The sequence below is a fragment of the Eublepharis macularius genome, chromosome 2 (assembly GCF_028583425.1).
Source record: "Eublepharis macularius isolate TG4126 chromosome 2, MPM_Emac_v1.0, whole genome shotgun sequence".
Classification (NCBI taxonomy): Eukaryota; Metazoa; Chordata; class Lepidosauria; order Squamata; family Eublepharidae; genus Eublepharis; species Eublepharis macularius.
The window spans coordinates 233,026,297-233,049,575 of NC_072791.1; the positions used below are offsets into that span (position 1 = coordinate 233,026,297).

Sequence of the window (23,279 nt, forward strand, 5' to 3'; positions counted from 1 at the left end):
CTGATGAACACCATGGCACCCACTCGTACTTCCTCTAGTGTCCTCCACATTTTTCAGAAGATGGGTGGGGCCACTTTAAAGTGGGGCTTGCTATTGGCTACCCTCATTTAAATGAAAGGGTTTTCCACAGCTGCAATAGCAGCCATTTGGGGATGGAGCTCACCATCCTCTCTCAAAATTCCAAAAGTGCCCTCTGACTGGAAAAAGGTTGGGGATGCTTGTTCTACATACTGAAGATTCTAGCACACACATGATTTTGTATTTCTTTATGGCATCCTTCCTCCATTTTATCCACACAATGATCACCCTATGATGCAAGTTAAGTTGAAAGAGAATGACCCAAGATCACCCAGCAAGCAGCTTCCATGGCAGATTCCACGGGGGATTCAAACGTGGGTGACCCCAGATCCTAACCCAACAGCCTGCTGAAGATGCTGGAATAAGGGCGAGGCACTTCAGCCTGCCATTACTTACCGGGCAGGGCAAGTGGCTTTGTACAGCTGGCGAGAAACGCTCTCCTGATCACTGCTCCTTCGGGGCTGAAAGCCCTTCCTTCGGGGCCCGTATTGACACTCCATCACTATGGCTCTGCTCCCTGATGGGGGAAAAGTGCTTAAAATTCATTGGTTTGAAGGATAGGAAAAAACATTTGTCAACAGAGATCAGATATTACAGAGCACATATTTTAAGATGACTTGAGCTTGTCTGGTCGATGTTCTCATGTTTCTTAGGATTTAAAATTTTCGAAGCTTGTTCAAAATGACTTCTAACATTTCCCTAACAATGCTATCAGAACTACTCAACATGAAAGCTGATGTACAGAAAGTTAAAAAAAAATTAGATTAGACTTCTGGCTGAAATAACTCACTACATTATGTTATATTGCATCTAAAAGCTATTTTCATTTTTACTATCCTTGAAGCAGGATTACTAGAAATTTATCTGCATGCATCCAGAAACATTGGTTGTTGTGGGTTTTCCGGGCTGTATTGCCGTGCTCTTGGCATTGTAGTTCCTGACGTTTCGCCAGCAGCTGTGGCTGGCATCTTCAGAGGTGTAGCACCAAAAGACAGAGATCTCTCAGTGTCACTGTCAGGAACTACAATGCCAAGACCACGGCAATACAGCCCGGAAAACCCACAACAACCATTGCAAAACATGATTTATCCTAAAAAATCTTTGCAAGTTCTTCTTTGAATTTATATATGTGCTAGACAACTGCTATCAGAAATTAAAGGTACCAGATTACAGATTTTTGTAATTTGCAATGGCACAACCAACAGTATGCACCACAGCACAGAACTCATTTCCTTTGAAGTCCTACTGAAAACATAATGGACCTAACTTCATGCATACATATTTAGCACAATCCCATTATCAGAAGAATCTGACCTGATTGCTAAAACTACTGACAATGACACCTCTGAAGATGCCAGCCACAGCTGCTGGCGAAACGTCAGGAACTACAATGCCAAGACCACGGCAATACAGCCCGGAAAACCCACAACAACCATCGTTCTCCGGCCATGAAAGCCTTCGACAATACATCAAGAAACAGTTTATTTGTTTTAAATAGCTATACATCAAAAATGTATATTGAATTCCCAATCTGTTTTAGAGCGTTCACTGATTTAATACACCATTTTTCCCGCTACTCAAATATTTGCTAAAACATAAAATGCTTATAATTCTGATTCTTCTCATACCATAGAAAATGAAAATCATACGAGAAAAATTAGGATTGGATCTCCACAGTCCACATTCCAAATTCTTCTAAACTGGACCACTCAAGCTCATTCACTCCACTTACCTTCAGCTTGGTTATTAACTCTCTGCCATTTCATGTCAGCACATACTTCACTTTATATCTTGGCAACTGAAATGTGTGAGCTGCTGCCAATGCAGTGTGCTGTGTTGTGATTAATGGCCAGACTGGATGATATGCTGGGACTATCCAGAGCTCCCAACAGTTTGCACCAATCAGAACCACAGCACAAGTAGGGGGGGATTTAAGCCTCCCCCTCCAAGTGCTGTTTTCCTGATCTAAAGTGACCTCAGGGAGCTGCTATTTGCCCTGTGAGGGGATACAAGTACCCATGTTAATTGTTTACACTCTGTTTCAGAAAGCACATTTCTGTTTCAGATTTATGTTTGTTTTCAAGTTTTCTTCAACCATTCCCTAACTGTTGATCATATTATATTTTCCTTAGTAACTGTTCTTTCTGTTGATTATATTGTATTGACTTACACTGTACAACCCATCTTGGGTCTCGGTGAGAAAGGCAGAACAACAACAACCACCACAGCACTTTCAGAGGGCCAATTTAGATCAGGTCTGCCCCAATGGGGCCTCCACACACTACTCAATGAATGTTATGAAGCACTTCAAACACAGAACTCTCAGCATCTCATCTGATTTGGACCAAAGGGTGTGCTGCATGATACGAATGCCCTTTGACATGAAACGCCCGGTTTCTCGCATTTGATTAGCAATACCCATTTCACAAAGGCAAGTTAACTACCAGGAAAGATGCAAGAATGCCCTTGGTCAAGCTTGGCAATGATCAGATTTAAAGGTAAAAAAGAAATTGGAAATGGGGGAGAGCACAGAATCCTATCCATAAGTCACAGTCCAGCATTATGTTTGCACAAGCCCCATGTGCCCTAAAGACCCATTTTAAAAAATACCTTTTTGTAAACTGAAGGTCAAGAGATTGAGCGCTTTCTCTCAGAAGCCATTTTTTCCTTTGAAGGAATCATTTATCCACAGGAAAGCAGAATGGTTGCCAACGTACTGTAGCACCATCATATTTTAAGGTGGCACAGCTGTTTAATTTGTCACAGTTCCCCATGCTTGGAAGCCACTCCACAGTGGGTACCAAAATACTAGACCGCACAGATTTACACAGAGCATGTTATCCGACTATAACAGACGTTGTGTGAGGAGTTATTAAAAGCACATTTCTGTGATAAGCAAAGAAAACCGAAGCAATTTTTGAGTGTTTTTGAAAGAGGTGGGTGGGTTGAAAGCAAATTGCTTAACCCAAATATTGCCACTATATATTATGCTCCTCTCTGTAATACGGGCGAGAAACTTCAGCAACACAGGACAGCATGTTGGAAAATTCAAGTGTCTTATCAATTTTGTGTAAATTTAGGTTTGAAGACACCAAGGCTTACCTTTTCCATTTCTGACCTTTCAAAATACCTATGCCACAAGAACACTGAGGAAGTGTCTCTTTAGCAAATCTGATCAGTTTAGAAGAAAGTTAGTTACCAGCGTTCACAAATGGAATCCCATCATATGGGACATATTGTGATTTCCACATCAATCTTGTGGCAGGCTTTGCTGGGCTTGGAGACTGCCGTGTTCCCCACACGCTCTGTGTTTGCTGTTTGTGCAGTGTTAAAACACTCTCCAGTTCTGTTTCACTTGAACAATAGCCACGGTAGGAGTCCCCAATTTTCTGCACAGAAAGAAATTGAAATAAAAGAGCTGGAATGCTTTGGGGTCAAAAAGTCAGGGTTGTCTTACAACAGAAGTGAAGATGTTCACTGCAGTACAGAAGGGTGCATGCATACAACCTCAGCATGTGACGGATTTCCCCCTTCTTTTCACAACCCTGAAAATATTTTTTCTATTCCTCCAGGTTTAAAATGCAGTCTGCAAGCATGAAAATAGGAATGATAAAAATGGAACTTAATTTTTTTTAATGTCTAGAAGCTTTTGAGAGTACCGTAAGCTCAAAGATGAGTGTAGAAGAAAGTTTCTTTAGAATGCCGTAATATTTCATTCTCAATCCTTTACCACTTGACAGGAGTCTAAGGAGGAAGTGCTAGTGAAGAGAGTGCACCATTTTAATCCAGCTTTCCTTTTAAATACTTATCAAGCATTTTATAAAATGTAGACAGGTTGATATTTGAAAAAGCCTTTGGGGAATTCCATGATACAGCCATCCAGAGTTAAACCCGGAAAAAAAAAATCTGAGAGCATGCACCCTTTGATCATAGCCATTATATGAACATTTTCCATACAGGTCAGAAACACAATCAAATTTATGGAATCCCACTCAAGACCACTCTTTACATATTATGCTCTTTGGTTAACTGTGTGAGTCTATGACTAATTCTCACCGTCTCTCTGGTTTTGACAATTATTGTAATCCACAATAAGCGTGTATACACATTTCCAGAAATAAAGGGAGATGATAATTTTGTGCTTACAGAAGTTTGGTCATAAAATTAATCTACACTACTTTCCTTGCCTTGACGATATGATGAAAAACTGGGTTTAAAGAGAAAAGGCTTGCAAGATGAATAGAAAAGGAAAGACTAAGCTTAAAGAGAATGACTCAGAAAAACCGAACAAAGGAAATCAGAACAAAGAATAAAAAAGCTTTATCAATCACACTAAAGATCTTGAAGACTTGATTAATAGCCTACAGCACCGCTTATTTCCTTCAGTCATTTTATCAGATGTTCTGTTTGATTTAAATAGATCTTTCTTTTTCTGCCACTCAATATGTAGTTCAGTAAAATTTTGCATGAACATTATAATTTACAAATCACACGCGTGCGCACGCGCGTTTGATGTCAGTCTGCCTCCAAAAGACCAGACCTTGTCATAAGGGACAGAGCCCATGAACACATTGCTCTATACGCTACTTGTTGTGACCTAAATAAAACTAATACAAGACAGAGTTTCTTAAAAAAAAAAAAAAGTAGTTCCAGACATGTGGCAGTGAAGCCTTGACATGAACATAGAGGGGAAGAGGGAGAGAACCAGTGATCCCATTCATAGCGTGAGAGGCTATGACAAGCAAAAGATGACAAGAGGGTTAATTAATATAACTAAAGTTTAAACAGGGTTCTCTGTTACCACACTACACTTGATTTTTAATCTGGTAGATATGGCCATTTCGGATTCATGCAACATGTAACCATATCACTCCAGCCTTGGTCCATCTGCACTGGCTTCCAATTTGTTTCTTGGCAGAATTTATTAAAAAGCCCTTTAAGCCCTATACGGTTTGGATCCATAATACCTTAAAGATCACCTACTCTTTTATCAATTTACACTACCAGTACGATCATCTTATGAAATTCTGCTTCAGGCCTTATAAAGCCTAAAGCCAAACGGGAGAGCCAGTTTGGAGTAGTGGTTAAGAGTGTGGGACTCTAATCTGAAGAGCTGGGTTTGATTCCCCACTCCTCTGCTTGAAGCCAGCTGGGTGACCTTGGGCCAGTCACAGCTCTCTCGGAGCTCTCTCAGCCCCACCCACATCATAGGGTGTTCTGTTGTGGGGATAATAATGACATACTTTGTAAACTGCTCTGAGTAGGTGTTAAGTCATCCTGAAGAGTGGAATTGAATGTTGCTGTTATTGTTGTTATAAATACCTTATGAGTTTAGGTAGGTGGCAACCAAAGACAGGGATTCTAAGTTGTGGTACTGAAATTGTAGAACTCCTTCCTCAGGATATTCTTACATCCTTTTCCATCACCGTCTTCTGCCAGCAGGTGAAGACTTCTTTGTTTAGTTTGACATTCCCTCAATGACCAAACCTTCCTGCTCTACATTCTACACGTTTTAAGTAATATATACATGGTTTTATTGTGGGTTTTAACTGATTTTATAATGTGTTTTAAAATGTTCAGTATTTAATTGTTGGCTGCCTTGGTGACCCTGTTCAGGCCGAAAGGTGGGATATAAAGTTTGTAAATAAAATAATTTTAAAACAATATGAAAGAATGTAGCCTCAATTGTTCTAAGCTGAAAGAAGCAGCCCTATTAGATATACAAGATTTGAGTCCAGTAGCACCTTAAAGACCAACCAGGTTTCCAAGGCAGAACCTTTTGAGAGTCAAAGCTCCCTTTGTAGATACAGCAGATACCCAGTTTGCCAAGAACCTTTACATAAGTATTTTTCAAAAACCCATTTTTATGCTGAGTGCCCATCTAAAGTCTCCAGAAACCTTTATATCCAAGCGCCCTTGTTCAGGAGGCACATTCAGCAATACAAACTGTCAGTTCTGTAACCTACTAAGCTGTGAGCGCAGATCACATGTAATCAGATACTTTACTGAGGGCTACCAAGAGCAAACTAATTTTCAGACAGACCTCTCCTTTATGTTTCGGGGCTGGTATTCCACTACCATAATTGTTTCCAACAAGAGGAAGGCTCTCGTGCCCTGGAAGGAAGAGGAACTTCCACCAGTTCCTGTTCTCGCTTCAGACACTTACGCGGCTGATGAGGATCCACTGACAGCCCCACCCTGCAGAACAGAATTTCAGGGGACCCAGTGGGTCCAGCAGGGGGACAAACCAGGGAAGCCCCACTTCGTGAACACCAGTTTACTAACAGCCTGATTGGATGGGATTTGCTGTCCTTGTTAGAAACTGGGGGGAAACCCTCCTACAATTCGATTTGGTTTCTGTTCACTGTTCAGGGTAAAAACTGGGTCTCTAAAGGATGCAATCCCAAAAACATCGGCCCAGGAATATACCCCAGTGAACAAAACGGCTTGACTTCCGAGAAATTTGTATTTTCAAAAAGAGTGAGAAGAAGGTGGGTGGAGAGAACTGAGTTGGTAAGGCCATTCACATTCCACGATATCTGCACAAATCATCCCCTTCTGACTCGCACTTTGGGCCAAAGGAACCAAACAGAAATTACGAGGCCAGTCACCTCCTTCACTGCAATGGCTTGAGAGATCAACAGTTATTTCCAGCTTACCTCACAGCTGCTGAGCCGGCGAGCCCATACAGGGGCACTTGGGGGCAACGGCTGAGGGGGAACTGGAACAGAGTCTTCCAATACCCTGAGAAATACAGAAATGGACAGACAGACAAAAGAAATCCAGATAGGCAGACTAAACAAACTTCACACAAACACAAACATTGCTGATTTATGTTCCAATGCCTGAGACCATTATTTGTCTTACTGATTTGTAAAGAAAAAAGCAGGCTCTCAAAACTAAAGACGCTATCAGTTCAAAAGACGACCCTGTCTATTCCACTCAGAAGAAGAGACTGAAAACGGGGGAGGGACGAGACTGGAGAAAGCAGAGGAGAATGTGGCAGATAGACAGATAAATGCGTCAGAGCAGAAAACAGCCAGAGTCCAGGAGCACCTAAAAGACTGACAAAATCTGTGGTGGGGCAGGAGCTTTCGTAAGCCACAGCTCACTTCTTCAGATGTTATTCTATTATAAATGCAGGTGGTCATTCCCTGTACCACATAGACCTCAACGCTTGAACACATTATCCAGGAAGGGTGCCAGGGAAAAGGCTGGCAGTAGCCTGGTATATTGCTATTCCCCGTAAGAGTGGTGTATCTTCTCCAAGCAGCAGATGGCAGCCCCAGCCAGGGTGTGAACCTGATTAGACTGGGCTTCAAAACTGACCAGAGTCAGAACTTTTATGGAGTGGACAGTACAAAATTGACTAATTGGCAGAAGGGAGCCCATCTTCTCTTCCTGGTGGTGGAGGTACCCAGAGAAAAGCAGAAAAAAACCCCAAGGATGGGCTCTGAAGTGCAGCTGGGCTGTTGAGAGGAGACTCAGGAACGCCACTGAGTGCTCAGACCCCTGGGAGGGTGAATTGGGGTAGGGGTTGTAGATCAGCAGGACCATTTCCCCACATCTAACAATAATTACCTACCTGGTGGCTATCTTTTTCGATACTGTGAGAGATGCTTGAGGATGAAAGACGTAATTGTTTGTATTGTCTGCTATAGCAGCCACTGCCACAGTCTGCAAATTCCCATCACAACTTTTCTCTTGTGAAACATCTTTGCAAAAAATAAAATAAATGAAACAAATGGTCCTCTTTAATAAGAATACACTTGTGACAAATCATATTTCAGAACAATGGTGGACTGCTTTCTGGTTCAGAAGCATGAATACAATTTGTCAGACCTTCAGAAATACAGAGAAATTCTTAGTTGTAGACTGCCTCCTGTGACAAAATCTGTTCTAATCCAGTAGGACAGCTCCTGGAATTTGGACAGGGAAACATGCCCGGCTCTAATAATAAAAGTGTGCTTATATGCCACTCTTCTAGACAGAAGAGTGGTGAACAAAGTCAATACAGCTGGGAAGCTGGAGCTGAGAGGAGTGGCTTACACAAGGCCACTTACTGAGCTCATGTTAGTAATGAGATTAAAAAACCAGCAGAGTGCTGATTTGCAGCTAAGCCACTTAACCACCATGCTACAGAAGCTCTATCATTTCGTAACCACAAGCTCCTCCTTGTTACACAGCAGGGCTTCACAAGACCAGCACACAATCTATGGCTCTGTTTCTATGGTATGTTACAATGAAGAGGTAGAAATCCCAAGCCAAAGGAGGAAAAGACCAAGGCCTCATTCCAGTTTACGCCAAATGCAAATCACCACTCACACTTTCCACTCTGCAGGAACAACTTTGGTGCAGCCAAAAGCACAAAGCCCAGAAAGAGAAAAATAAGCAATCCTTCTAAGTAAGTTATCCAGAGGAAGCTACACAGAATAATGAAGAGATGGATCATGTCACACTACATTTATAGGAATATTGGGGGGGGGGGAGGTTGAGGTTTGCTTGAGTTTTATTTTGTATTCTGCTTTGAATCTGAGAAAGGTGGACAATAGGTTTGGCAAAAAAAAAAAAAGATAAAGGACCTACCATGAGGGCATATGTTTCAGTGCATAATGGGAGAAGGATCTATTAGAATTCCAGCTTTGGGGTTGACATTCTATAGATGCAGCAAGACTGTCAGGCTCTGGATGACAGACTACAGCAGACAGATCCCTGGTTCATTGCAACAAGACACTGACGCTTGATTAAATGACTTTAATTCAGAAATCAGTTCTTCCCATAATCAGGTCCAAAGGTCTACCTAAGAGCAAGGTGGGCCCCTAGGTAGCTCCAGTAGAAAGTTGACCAGAATGGTTACATAGGAAAATTACAAGCCGCTTCTACTTTGCTCAATCCCCCCTCCCTTATCCCAAATAACTTGGTGCTGTGTGATGTGTGTGAGAACAGCCTGCATTCTTGCTATCAGTTCCAGAAAGGGAGAAGACAATAACATCAGCAGGAAACCTAACTGGTAAACACTCGGCCACCTGGGAACGAGTGAGAACTCATGGGAATGATAGCAACAAGATTCTATGGAAGCATACAAAATGGAGTTACCCCTGACAATATACAGATACCCCTAACATATACAGAAATATCATTGGCATGTTATGAATGGGTACAGTCAAACATGACAAAGACAGTCTATCAACCATGAATGCAAGAGGGAAGAAACAACTACAGAAGTAGATGTAGATGTCTAGAACCCGGATACTCTTGTCAAAAAATTGCACACCAAATTATTGCAAAACATGGTTGAAGGCTTTCACGGCCGGAGAACGATGGTTGTTGTGGGTTTTCCGGGCTGTATTGCCGTGGTCTTGGCATTGTAGTTCCTGATGTTTCGCCAGCAGCTGTGGCTGCCATCTTCAGAGGTGTAGCACCAAAAGACAGAGATCTCTCAGTGTCACTGTCAGGAACTACAATGCCAAGACCACGGCAATACAACCCGGAAAACCCACAACAACCATTGCAAAACATGATTTATCCTAAAAAATCTTTGCAAGTTCTTCTTTGAATTTATATATGTGCTAGACAACTGCTATCAGAAATTAAAGGTACCAGATTACAGATTTTTGTAATTTGCAACGGCACAACCAACAGTATGCACCACAGCACGGAACTCATTTCCTTTTAAGTCCTACTGAAAACATAATGGACCTAACTTCGTGCATACATATTTAGCACAATCCCATTATCAGAAGAATCTGACCTGATTGCTAAAACTACTGACAATGATGACTAGGAGAAGTGAATGCCTACTGCAGGAATTTAAAGCGGCACTGTTTTCCAGTGAACCCTGAAAATGTTAAAATAAATATTTGAACAGGACAATTTGAAAGAGCAGACTAATTTATCAGCATGGAGGGAGGCAGTCTCCCATCCACTTCTCCAATCACCTGCCCATTCTTTTCAGAGAAACTCTGTGCATGCAGCAGCTATAGCTCAGCTCATTACAGTGTTCCACAACTTAAGAAAACATAACAGAATGCAATGGATGTTGCAAACCTATGAATTTCTTCTCTTTCTTTGGCTGCCAAGAGATACAGAGAAAGAAAAATGTATGCACGGCAGCCATAGGAATACGCTGTTTCTCAGGCTGAAAAAATGCAATACAGATGCAATACAGAATACACAGTTTCCCAGGCTGAGAAAATGCAAGAGTGATGCAAGTAAGCAGTTGGTGGCAAGAGGGGTAGGCATGCACTCAGCTGCTTGCCTGGGGCAAACTGCTATTCACTGCAAGCGAGTGGCAGATATGTAACTGAATCAAGCTGAGGGGGAGCGGTATTTTTATTTTACAAACATTTTACCCCAACTTTTCTGCCTTCATAGGGCCACCAAAGCTAACAAAATAAAAGATACATAATGAAATTACATCTTAGGATTCAACATGCTAAGATTACTTAGTAATATAGTCCACTGATTTCAGTTCGACCTTACTTCCACACAATGCCCTGAGATACCAAGAAGGGGGTTCAGATCTCCCAAGTAAATTTCCTTACCTCCAGAGCTACAGACATCCAAAAGCTGACCTTGAGGAATAATCACTTGCTCAGTTCCTTGCTGAGTAGAAGGAACAACATGGAGCACTTGCTCATTCTCAGAATTGTGAGCAACGATCACCTTGGAAGCAAACAAAGGTTCATGAGAATAAGCAACTGGGTGGATTTAACTGACTTTGGTACAGCTATCTGAATAAAATCAGTAATCTCGCTTAGAGTGTAAAAAATTTGCACTCAGCCTTTACGTGCTGATGGAAACTGCTCATATTTATAACACATTTTATAACATGAAATTACATGGAATAACCCAGATCTTTGTTTGGAACGCTGATATAAAATATATTTATTTATTTACATTAGTTATAGTTCTCCTTTCTCACTGATACTCAAGGTGGATGTCTAAAGAAATTACTGAAAGGTAGAAGGAAGTAGTGCACATTATTAGCTAGTAGCAGTGCAATTTTAAGAACACTTTATTTGGAATAAGTCCCACTAAATAGACTTCAGTAGGATTCTGAGTAGACTGGCATGTTTTAAGAACATAAGAGAAGCCAAGTTGGATCAGGCCAATGGCTTATCCAGTCCAACACTCTGTCACACAGTGGCCAAAAACCCGGGTGTCATCAGGTCTGCCAGTGGGGAAGGGACACAAGAAACCCTCCCACTGATTGCCCCCCCCCCCTGAACACCAAGAATACAGAGCATCACTGCTCTAGACAGAGAGTTCCATCTATACCTTGTGGCTAATAGCCACTGATGGACCTCTGCTTCATATGTTTATCCAATCTCCTCTTGAAGCTGTCTATGCTTGAAGCTGCCACCACCTCCTGTGGCAGTGAATTCCATGTGGTAATCATTCTTTGGGTGAAGAAGTACTTCCTTTTATCCGTTCTAACCCGACTGCTCAGCAATTTCATTGAGTGCCCGCGAGTTCTTGTATTGTGAGAAAGGGAGAAAAATACTTCTCTACCTTCTCTATCCCATGCATAATCTTGTAAACCTCTATCATGTCACCCCTCAGTCGTCGTTTCTCCAAGCTAAAGAGCCCAAAGCACTTTAACCTTTCTTAATTTCTTTCTTAATTTAAACATCAATGACAATTCATCAGAGAACAGCAGATGAAAATGGGATGGGATAGAGAGAAGTGGCAAATAAAGGAAATGAGACCAAAGTTTTATTTCAACTGAAACAAAATCTGCAAGCCAATTTGAAATTCATATATTTTATACAATAATCAGAAACAATTGAGCTCTGAATACAACAGAGCGTGCCTCTGAATACAACAAAGAAACAAGAGTATACCAAGATTCATTTGTTGATGGGAAAATGTTTGCACCACACACTCAACTACTTTAAGGCTATTAAGAAAGCAATCCTAAACATGTCTACTCAGAATCTTACTGGGGTCTCTTCAAGGGGGTTTACGCCTAGAAAAATGTTTTTAGGACTGCACAGTAAATTGCTGAACGTAGGAATGTTTTCCTTAACATAGTAGCTAAACAACATTCTCAACATACTCTCATATCAGACTATGTGGCAAGAAAGTTTATTAATCTGCTATCTGAACTGTCAGATGACTAAAGAAGTTTCAGTTGATTTAACTCTTGCCATTTAAATAATAAAACCTTTTAAAATGCATATCATGTAATCCTCAGTATAAATTTTTTCTTGATATACTGGCATTTTATGACACATTAAGACTAACACATTTTTATTTCATGAACTACAGCCCACTTCTTCCGATGCATAGAATAAAAATGTGCTAAGCCTTTGAGATGCCACAAGATCCTAGTTGTTTTCACTGCAATGTATGACCACAGTTACCTTTCAGGTTTTTGATATGTAGAAGGAACAGTTGAGAATTCAAGCAGGAAAGAAATCCTATACTAAAGGAAAGCATCAATTTGAATTATTTTTTCATTCTTTTGCACTCACAAACCAGAATTAATAGACTCAAAAATACAAACATACAAGTGTTCTCTTTACTGACATCCCCACCTATCAGAATGTGACTCCAAAACTTACAATAGGCCCCCTGCTAATTAATTAGAGCTTTAGCTGATTAATTTACCAACTAAAGTAGTGAAAGCTTGCAACTGGATGTGTGAAGATGTGCTCACCATGTGACTACTACTGGACCCTTCTAAGGATTGGACTTCATAAAGGGAATGGCTGTTTTGATCTACAAGTTGAAAATCTTCCACCTGAAAAGAAGGTGGCTGACATCGCTGTACTTGTGCATTCAGTGATGGAGAAGCGTTGTCTACAGTCGGCAAACCTCCATGCGACACGTTCTGTCCAAATGACATGTTCTTGCTTTTCATACATACTAGACACTGACACAAAAAGTACATGTTATATTTTCCCTATTCAGTTAATCAGTTTTGAAACAAATGCCTACATTTTCTTATTTTTTCAAGACAAAGTCTTTAATGAACCATACTTCTACCAGCTAGAATAAGAAACCAAAATTTCCATTAGTCCTCATGTGCCCCCTCCAATCTTGTATGAAGAAAATGCTACTTGTTTAGACAGTTTCAGTTTGTATTTCCACTTTTACAACTGCTGCATGCTAGTGGATGATTTTCCCACAAAATGACACCAGGCATCAAGGCTACAAAAGTTCTACTTTTTATCCCAAATATGTACATTTGAATTCTGGTGACTCTTTGACAAATTAAATACAGCTATGACCTGATTACAGGAACAAGATAATTTAAAAAAAACATCGCTAAACTACAATAGATTTCAGCTTACCTCATTCTAGACAATACCAAGAAAAGAACAGTAATGTAGCGCTCTAGGATGCTGCAGCATGAAAGACTTGTGGAAATAATTAACCTATATTCCTTGACATGCTATCTTAATTGTGTTACATTTGTATTATAAACCAAACTTTGATCCTAATTATTTCAGAGTGGGCAATATTTTAGTTGATATTTATGCATAATTTTCATGAACGTCAGTTACCAAAGACTAGGCTGTGGACCCTTAAAGAAATGTAGAAGTCTCTACAAATAATTCAAAATTGATGTCTTACCTGGAATACCTGGCCACTACTTTCCAATTCTTCAACATTATTAGAACTGACCACTAAGAAGTCACTGGCTCTTTCTATGCTATTATCACAGTCAACTCCATTTTCTTCCATTGCAGTGCAGGCTAGAAAAGAAACATTCTTCAGCACTTGAAACCTGTAAAAATGTGTTTAAGCAGCTTTTGGTTTTCTTTTTTCATATTTCCCAAGTAGATTTCACACGTTTTGGAGACCAACGCCCATTTGAAATGAGTGATTAAACACTCCTAGGCCTTTCAAAGGCCAAACTCTTCCTTAATAAAAATGAAACATCCTTGTGTTACTACTCAATTACCATCTAAACAGAATGTCACTTAACCTCAACAACTGTAACAACATTTACACCAAGGCTGCAATAGATTAGGGTGAATAAATGTTACAAAAGTAATTATCAGAAAGAAATTAAGTTTTAATTTTTATGTTTCTAGTGCTCAGGATAGCTAACATAAACTTGAATGAATTAGGGTTAAAAAAGATCAGAAACAGGAAAGTAAAAAAATCCCATTGTTTATTTCACTAAAATGATACATACATAACTGAACAAGTTACCTTTAATGACCAAGTTCTTCATCCCTCATGTTAAAATTTTATTTTTATTACTTCCCAGAGATTCAAATCACGTTCACGAATAACAATTTTTTAGAATTTTTTCCTTCATGTTAAACATTTTACTTTTTTATTTCCCACAGATTCAAGTAATATTAACGAATAACAATTGTTTAGAATCCCCCCTTCATCTGTCATGTTAAACGTTTTACTTTATTATTTCCCACAGGTTCAAGTCAGATTCATGAATAACAGATTTATAGAACAGGAATTTATTTTATTTTAATGGCCCCTAAAGGGAGAGAAGAGCTGGTGTGTGTGTGTGTGTCTCCTTTCTCCCTCGAGGAGAAGTATGAGGAGGGGCAATCCATCCCCGGTCTCCCCCACGGACAGCCCTCCTTCCTTGTCGCCCAAGCTGGGCAAAAAGCCCGCGGAGAGAAGGAGACGAGCCCCCCCCCCGTCCCCCCCCCCCGTCCATTCCCGCCTCCCTCAGGCGGGTCCGGCCAAGGCGACCCCCTCCCCGTGGGGAGAGCAAGCAGGGCGCGCGCCGCCGCCGCCACTTTCCCGCCCACCAGCCGCGCCCGCGCCCGGCCAGGGAAAGTCGAAGGGAGCGGGTGGGGGAGGGGAGGAGGCAAGCCAGAACGAGACTCTACTCAACCTCGCCTCGTCTCTGGCGGCGACCGCCAAGCCGCCCGCACGGCGCAGGCGCAGCCTTTGAGCAGCACCCGAGCAGAACGCGAAGGGGCCTTCCTTTTTTTCCCTCAACGGGGATCCGTAGAACTCGGAAGTACCCGGATGTCCGTCAGAGGGGCGTAGCGGTAGCCCGGGTGACGGGAGGAGGGGCGGCTGAAGGGGGCTGCGCGGTTAGTCTGAGGCAGTCAAACGAACAAAGAGGCAGGCCAAGGAGGAGTCCTGTGGCCCTTTGTTTATTGACGCCATTTATAGTCCGCCTTTCTCACTGAGGGTTGAAGAAATGCTGAAGCACGTAGCTATACATGACATTTGGACCTCCGCCCTGAGAAGCAGCCGGGGACCCCTTGGAAGCCGCTGCCGGGCGCCTGTTTAGTTCTACGGGCGGAAAAGAGTTGCTCGGGGGGCGGAGCCAGAGAAAGCGAGCGCAAGCATTGGGGCAAGACACAGCCAATCAGAAGCGCCTTCTCCTTCCGCTTTAGCAGCAGGCGCGAGCAATCGTTCGCCGAGCGACCGGCCGGGCCTGGGCCGCGTGGGGACGGACGGCGTGCCTGGCGCGGGGGAGGCCGGAGGGGCCCGCTGAGTCCGGCCATGGCGCAGCTGCAGGCTCGCTTCCTTACCGAGGACACGAGGTGAGCGGGCGCCAGGCGCGCTGCCTTCCCAGCGCATCCCACAGCCTAAAAAAGAGGAGACCGCTGCCCAGGGTTGCCAACCTCCAGGTCGCGGCGGCGGCCGCCGGAGATCTTGCAGCATTATGTGAACTTCCGACAACTATACTTGTAACCCGCATATTATGAAACTTCGTGGATTTATGGGGATTCTTATGGTGCTGCACTTTAGAGAATTCTCTTAGATGCCCAACCAGCAACGTTCCAAGACAAAACGTGGCTATTGGCTGTGGGAAGTAACTGTCAATCTGGGCGGCTCGCACTGCATGTCCGGGGAGTAATGGGTCCTTCCTAACAGGCCCAGGTGACAACCTGTTTAGTAGAGGAGGGGGTTCAGTGGTGGTCTTCTGTTGTTCAGGTAAAATATATGGAATGGGTGCCTCAAGGTCTAGGGAGGTTGAGGAAAGAGAGATTGCATCCTCAGCCTCCTCATTATGTAGGGAGTTAGAATGGCTCAACACTTCTGTAAGGGCTATAGAATCATTTAAATCTCTCCATCCAGGTGTCTTTCCCCCAGGGCCTGTATCATTAGGAAAAGGGCCTGTCCTTGAAGCTGTTTCCTCAGTCCTTGAAGGAGGTAGACTCAAGTCCTTACTAGGTGCTGCATTAGAAGTTCTCTTGGGAGCATTGCGGAGCACAGTCTTTGATGGCTATTGATCTATTGAAATACATGGGTTTTTTTTGATAATTTAGAAGCCCTTGATGTGTATAGGAGTGGATTGTTTACATGTCAAAACTCTCAGAGTGAATGATATGCAATTGGCATGGATTTTACTATTTATGTATTAAGAGTTGGAATATTGTAATTGAAGTTGGCACCCACTTTATTGAGTGTGATGTGTGAGTGGAGTTCTTTGTGTGACTTCCTTATCTTTTTTCTGTGAACTTATATACATAAAAATTATTCTTGTAGAGCCATTAATTGTTCACTACTTACAGTGAAACCCTAAGCAGAGTTACTCCAGCATAAGCTCATCAAAATCCATGAGTTTAGACTGGAGTAACTCTTCTTAGGATTTCACTGTTAGTTTTCACAGTTGTGTTGTTATCCCAATCTCCAGGAGGTGGCTGGAGATCTCCCTGAATTACAACGGCTTTGGAGGGTGGGCTCTACGGCATTACACCCTGCTGAGGTTCTTTCCCAAACTCTGCCCTCCCCAGGAGTTTCTTGCCCTGGAGCTGGCAACCCTAGACTGTGCAATTGCTGGAATAAAATAAGATTCAGTTAGCTTTTAATATGGATTCTGTAATTTTTTTTGGTATGTTTGGATAGTGCTGTTGCTGTCCTTGCATATGCTTGAGCTGTAGGTACCTGCTGCTTCTACTCCTGTGTTTCATAGGGTGGCTGATCTCCAGGTGGGGACTAGAAATCTCTGAATTACAACTGATCTCTGGGTTCCAGTGTGGTGTAGTGGTTAGAGTGTTGGACTAGGATCTGAAAGACCCAGGTTTGAATCCTACTCTGCCACACAAGCTTGCTGGGTAACCTTGGGCCATTAATGTTCAGCCTAACCTACCTCACAAGGTTGTTGTGAGGATAAAATGGAGGAAAGAAGAATGATGTAAGCTGTATTGGATTCCTCATATCCACAGGACCACATCTAACCCTATGCCCCACCATGGCAAGTTCATCTGAAAAGAACCTTCTCCAGTTACCATGCTGCACATGGGTAAAATCAACAGCAGACCGTATGCACATTGTCTCTACTTCTTGGCCTGTGATCAGCTACTTTTTCTGCGAAACTTGAAGTTCTGCCAAGCCCTCACCTAAGATTTGCTTGCCAAAAGAATGATGTAAGCCTCCATCAGGGGTAGTGCAGGCTAAAGGAGATGGGTTGAGCAAAAGAATTGGTAGGAGCTTATTGTGGTTAAATTTTAGCTATGAAGGTGCAAAAGCTACCTTTTCCAATGTAGACATATCCAGAAAAGGATCCATCAGAATATGATTAGCGAGCTCGTAGCGATAGCTAAGCAAACAAACATCTACTATCAAAAGAACCAGCAGCATTAAAAGACTTTCTCAGCCATTGCTATCGTCCTAAATTAATAGACACAAAAGGGCAAGCAAGCAGCAACTGTTGAACGGGCTCTGTCTCACTTACCCTCTTCAGCCAGTGTGGTTGTACAGAACAGGGTCCTAGAAGATCATATAGGGGGGAGGCAGATCTTAAGTCATCCCCACTTTAAATTTGAGGCCATTGTAGGACATTAAGGCCTTCACCAGCACTTTTGAGTGGATCCTGGAAGCAAACTAGAAAGCGGGGTAGCTGGTAGAACACTGTACAGTAATATGTATAAGATGTGAAGTCCTTGATAGGGCTATAGCCTCCACGAGCTGCTGTAGCATAGCGGTTAAATGGCTGGGATGCAAATCAGCACTCTGCTGGTCCGGCTTCCATTACTGCCTTGAGCTGAGCAGGCGGCCTTGGGTCAGCTACTCCTCTTAGCCCAGCTCCCAAGCTGTATTGTGGGGGTAACAATAACATTGACTTTGTTCACTGCTCCAAGTGTGGCCCTAATCTGTCTAGAAGAGTGGTATATATGAGCAGGTTGTTATTTATTATTATTATGTTATGCAGCACTTGTATTTTCCAGATACGTCTCAAAGGACCATACAAAAACAGTTTATCTAATCTGGCTGTTGCCAGATCTGCCTTCTCCAGGAGGGGCAGCAGTTGATGAATTAGCCTAAACAGATTTAAAAAAAAACAAAACACTCCTGGTTATTTCTGCAACTTCCTTCTAGAAACACAGTTTTACATCCTTGCCGTGTGTTTCACAGCTCTTATTCTAAAGTAAGATTGAATACAATTGGACCCCTAGTAATGTGGTTATTTGGATGTGATTCTCAGATTTTTCTGTAAGAATCAGGCAGCAAACAATATTCCTATGAGAAAAGTTGGTGTTGCTTTTATTTAGATATAATGGTGCGTTTGGTCCTTACGCTGAAACTGGAATGTGGATGTGTGTTTGAAATATATTAATTTCATACAATAAATCACTGAACAAAAAGTTAATATAATGTAGTACAAAATCTGGTTGAAATATTACAGGCTTGTTGGAAACCAAACACATGCACTTATGCCACCGTTGTGTTACTCAGTGTAGCAGTTTTAGTATCTGCAGTTATTAAAATAAATGTTTCCTCCATTGAGAAGGCCTGCTAACCTCCATTAAACAGTGCTGAGATACTAAGATTTCATTTCTCTCCATAGATACACAGTAGATGATGTTCCTTTCTCGGTCCCAGCCCTTTCTGAAACAACTGACCTCAGTAATGTTATCAACAAACTGCTGGAAGCTAAAAATGGTACGTACATTTCAGGGGAAGTGGTTTGCAAGATTTTGTCCTGTCATTCATTTTTTTTTTTAACATCCCATCCTTTATGCAACAAGCGCCAGACGTTACATTTTCATACCTGCTTTGTACTGTGGGTTATGGTGAGTTGGATCCTATGGTTAAGTTACTGGAAGTTGCTCATGGTAGCACATGTTTCCTTTCCCACAGCAGATGACTGACCCTGTGCTGGGAACACTGTGCCTCTGGTGGGTGTTCATGTGTGCAGTGAGGAAGGGGAAACCTGGGCAAAGCCCCCCTTCCCAACACACACACATTTCACTCTCTTTCTCCATGAGGCTTTTATATTGTTCCAAGAGGTGGGGGATAATTTTTGCCTGATTGTTTTCCTCCTCCTGACTGCAACCCCTTTCGCCTTTTCGGGTGGCTTTTTGTTCACTGGGGCCCTGTGACCCCCAGCAATGCCGCCTTTGAGGGTTGCGGGACCTTGATGTGGAAGTGGAATGTGGGGGAAATGAGCTGGCACGAGTGCTTCTGCTCATGCGACCATCGAATCCACTCCAGTGAGTTGATGAAAAATCCAGCCGTGATCTTCATAGCTGTGCAATAAGTTCAACCCAAATACTAGTCTAAATCTCTGTGCTGGCACCGAGTGCTGCTGCTTGTAGCTGAACTTGTATCTGCCTCAGAGTAGAAAAGGTCCCAGATTCCAGTTTGGACTTCCAGTTTGGGATCCATGGAGGTCTAACGCAGCTGTAAGTGCAGAGCTGACCGGGCTGCCGTTTCAGCGGCTGGCGGGGCACAACTAGCCCGCAGCCACCTGCTCTCAGGCGGAGAACAGGCAAAGAACGCTCAAGAACCTCAGGGCGCGTTGATCTCGGGCGAGGGGGGGTTCTGCGCTAAGGACTCTCTCTCGTCCCTTGAGGTCCCACCCTAAGACAGGTCGGCTAAAATCTCTGCGGCAGAACCGGGGCCAGTGCGGCTGGCATAAGACCTACATGCCCAAGCTTCAACAGGGGAAAAGAAGGTGGAAAAGAATTTGAGATCGAAGCAGTGATTACAACCCAGAAAGACGCTTGAAAAGGTAAAGATCACTATCTCTCGAATCGGGATGGATTGCTTAAAGTAACGAACTTTTAAAGTGAACTTTTAAACTGCAACAGACGGATTATAATGAGGGGAAGACTCGGCAAGAAATAGTTTAGAAAAAGGACTAAGTTAAACGAAGTTATTAAAGAAATTGGATAATTGTTTTTCATACCTGTGGTCAGAAAGCGATAGCAGGCTGTGAGAAAATTTCTATCATCGCGAGAGCTGCAGTGGAGAGACGGGAAACAGGAAGTGCGTCATAGTGATAGAGCTGCTGGAGAGAGACGGCACTTATTGGAGGACAGGAAGAAGGGAATCGCCATTTTTGAAAAGGGAAGGACTTTGACTTCAACAGGAGTGGAAGTAGGACATTTTGGATTACAAAAAGACTATAGAAAAACCATAGAGAAAAGACGCCCGACATTTTGGATTTTTTAAACATCTTTTGTTTTTTTTTTAAGAATCGGGACATTTAAATTAATTTAAAGGGATACTAACTTAAACGCCACGGAGTTAAGGAAACGTGCAGACTCGTGGGAGCGAGGTAAACCAAGCCCCACGATGTCGAAAAAAGAGTGGCAAACGGCTATAGAGAACCTGGATAAAATTTTTTTTGAAATGTTAAAGGAATTGAAGGAGACAAAACAGGAGTTGGTGAGGGAAGTTAAAGATGTCAAAGAGACAGTAAAAAATGAACTGGCAGAAGTAAAGAAGGGAATGGAAACAATACAAAATGACTTGCAAGCAGCGCAGCAAAAAGTCAATGTAGTCGAGAAGGCGGTGGAGAATCTCACAGAGACGCAACGAACGGATATGAGAGCGATGAGGGGAAGGATGGCAGTTGCGGAGAGTAAGTACATGGAGAAGCAGCTGAGGTTTCGAGGTTTGCCGGAGATAGATGGAAAGACAGCACAAGAACAGGTTATAGAGGTGTTAGCTGAATACCTGGGAAAGGAGGAGGAGGAGGAGGTTGTGGCTATCCTTGATGTGGTGTATCGAATAAATTCCAGATTTGCGACCCAGAGGAAATTACCAAGGGATGTGATGGTGCAATTTACGACAAGGAATTCAAGAGAAATGATAGTGAGTAAGCAGTTTCAAGATCCATTGATAGTTGATGGCAAGACGATTATCATCATGAAAGAGTTACCCAGATCGGTGCTGCTTGATCGGAAAAAATACAAAGTCTTAGTCCAGAATTTGAAGGACATGAAAGTAAGATACAGATGGGAATTACCGGAAGGGATATCCTTTGAATTCGGAGGAGTGAAAAAGCGCATCAGATCTGAATTTGAGATGCAAAAGTTTATGAGGGACAATGAAAAAGACTTACCAACAACAGGGCTATGAATATGGAGTGTAAAGTATTATCTTGGAATGTAAATGGACTTAATTCACCTAATAAGAGAAAAAGTATTTTCCACTGGCTATTAAAACAAAAATGTGATATTGTGTGCTTGCAAGAGACCCATATTAGAAATCAGGATGTAAAATATCTTAAATTGGGTAAGTTGGGCAACGAGTTTGTAGCGGCCTCAAAAAAGAAAAAAAGGGGAGTGGTATTATACATAAGAGAGGAGCTACAGCCAAAGCTAATGATTAGAGATGTGGAAGCCAGATTTATAGCAGTGGAATGCACATGGAATTTAAAGAAAGTGTTGGTGATTGGAATTTATGCACCAAATGGAGCAAAAGAGAGCTTTTTTGAGGATCTAAGGAAGCAATTAGATGAACTTTCTTATGATCAGATAATCCTTGCAGGAGACTTCAATGGAGTTACAAATTTAGAACAAGATAAAAAATCAGTAACTGCACAAAAGAAAAGAGGACTATTACCAAAGACTTTTTTCGCATTAATGCAACAGGAAACTTTGGAAGATGTGTGGAGAATGCAGAATCCCACAGGTAGACAATATACATTTTTCTCCGCAAGGCATTCTACTCTATCACGAATTGACATGATCTGGGCCTCAAAGGACTTAGTGCTTTGGACTAAGGATGTAGAAATAATGCCTATGGTAGGCTCAGATCATAACCCAATAATGTGGAAGTTTGGAAAAAGAACTAAGAGGAAAGGATGGAGAATAAATGAGGACTTGTTACAAGAGGGAGAAAATATGGAGATGTTGAGAAGGGAAACTAAGTTCTTCATACAGTACAATATGAATCGAGAAGTACCAACCAATAAGGTATGGGACACATATAAAGCAGTAATCAGAGGCATACTAATGGACTTAAATGGAAGAGCTCGAAAGAAAAGAGAGGAGAAGAGACAGGAGATTATGGAAAAAATAAAAGCAAAAGAAATACAATTAAAGAAAAGACCAGGGAAAAAGAAAATCTATCAAGATATTAAAATCCTTCAAGAGCAGTTGACGGCAATGAATAATAAAGAATTGGAATGGAATCTTAAAAGAATGAATCAAAAGTCGTTTGAAGGTGCAAATAAACCTGGGAAATATTTGGCATGGCAACTGAAGAAGAGAAAGGAGAAAAAGACAATCAACAAAATATGTGAGGACAACAAAGTGCATTTGGAACAGACTGCTATTAGTAGAGCTTTTTACAAATTTTACGCTAAACTGTATGATAAAAAAGAAGTGAATAAAGATTCAATAGCGACATATCTGGGGAAAATAAAGCTTCCAGTAATCTCGGATGATTGGAGAGCTAAATTGAACTGTGAAGTAACAGAGGAAGAGATAAGGAAAGCAATACAGTCAACAAATTTGGGGAAAGCGCCGGGACCTGACGGACTTACAGCTAAATTTTACAAGGTAATGGTTAATGAGCTGGCATCATTTTTAAAAGAAGTGATCAATGGTGTTTTGAGAGATCAAAGAATTCCAGACACTTGGAGTGAAGCATAATATATCATTGATCCCTAAAGAAGGACAGGACTTGACTAATGTTAAAAACTATAGACCTATTTCCTTACTTAACAATGACTACAAGATCTTTGCGAAGATCTTGGCAGAGAGACTAAAGGGATGGTTATCCGAAGTTATTGGGGAAGAACAAGCAGGTTTTTTACCAAACAGACAAATCAGAGACAATCTAAGGACAGTTATAAATGCTATTGAATATTATGATAGGCGTTGTGACAAGGAGGTTGGCTTCTTCTTTGTAGATGCTGAAAAAGCATTTGACAATTTGAACTGGGACTTTATGTTTGCCACTATGGAACAGCTACAAATGGGAGAAAGATTCATAAGAGCAGTGAAAGAAATTTACAGAGACCAGAGTGCAGCAATTGTGGTGAATGACGAGTTGACCAAAAAACTGACTAT

At 41.9% G+C, this 23,279-nt stretch overlaps 2 protein-coding genes across 2 annotated transcripts in view; one reads left to right on the top strand and one right to left on the bottom strand.

Annotated features, from left to right (window-relative positions):
* The window catches only part of CARF (calcium responsive transcription factor), a 38,384-nt gene extending 23,723 nt beyond the window's left edge, over positions 1–14,661 (bottom strand). Inside the window, exons 1-8 of the mRNA XM_054971764.1 lie at positions 14,248–14,661; positions 13,663–13,784; positions 12,743–12,958; positions 10,623–10,743; positions 7,664–7,793; positions 6,738–6,822; positions 3,278–3,467; positions 475–595 (exon numbers count right to left, since the gene is read on the bottom strand). Coding sequence (XP_054827739.1) covers positions 475–595; positions 3,278–3,467; positions 6,738–6,822; positions 7,664–7,793; positions 10,623–10,743; positions 12,743–12,958; positions 13,663–13,784; positions 14,248–14,269 — 1,007 coding nt within the window. The 5' untranslated portion in view covers positions 14,270–14,661. The remainder of the gene's footprint in view (positions 1–474; positions 596–3,277; positions 3,468–6,737; positions 6,823–7,663; positions 7,794–10,622; positions 10,744–12,742; positions 12,959–13,662; positions 13,785–14,247) is intronic.
* A 673-nt stretch (positions 14,662–15,334) lies between these two features.
* The window catches only part of WDR12 (WD repeat domain 12), a 32,788-nt gene continuing 24,843 nt past the window's right edge, over positions 15,335–23,279 (top strand). The window contains exons 1-2 of the mRNA XM_054972002.1: positions 15,335–15,566; positions 18,818–18,912. Of these exons, the coding sequence (XP_054827977.1) occupies positions 15,526–15,566; positions 18,818–18,912 (136 nt within the window). The 5' untranslated portion in view covers positions 15,335–15,525. The remainder of the gene's footprint in view (positions 15,567–18,817; positions 18,913–23,279) is intronic.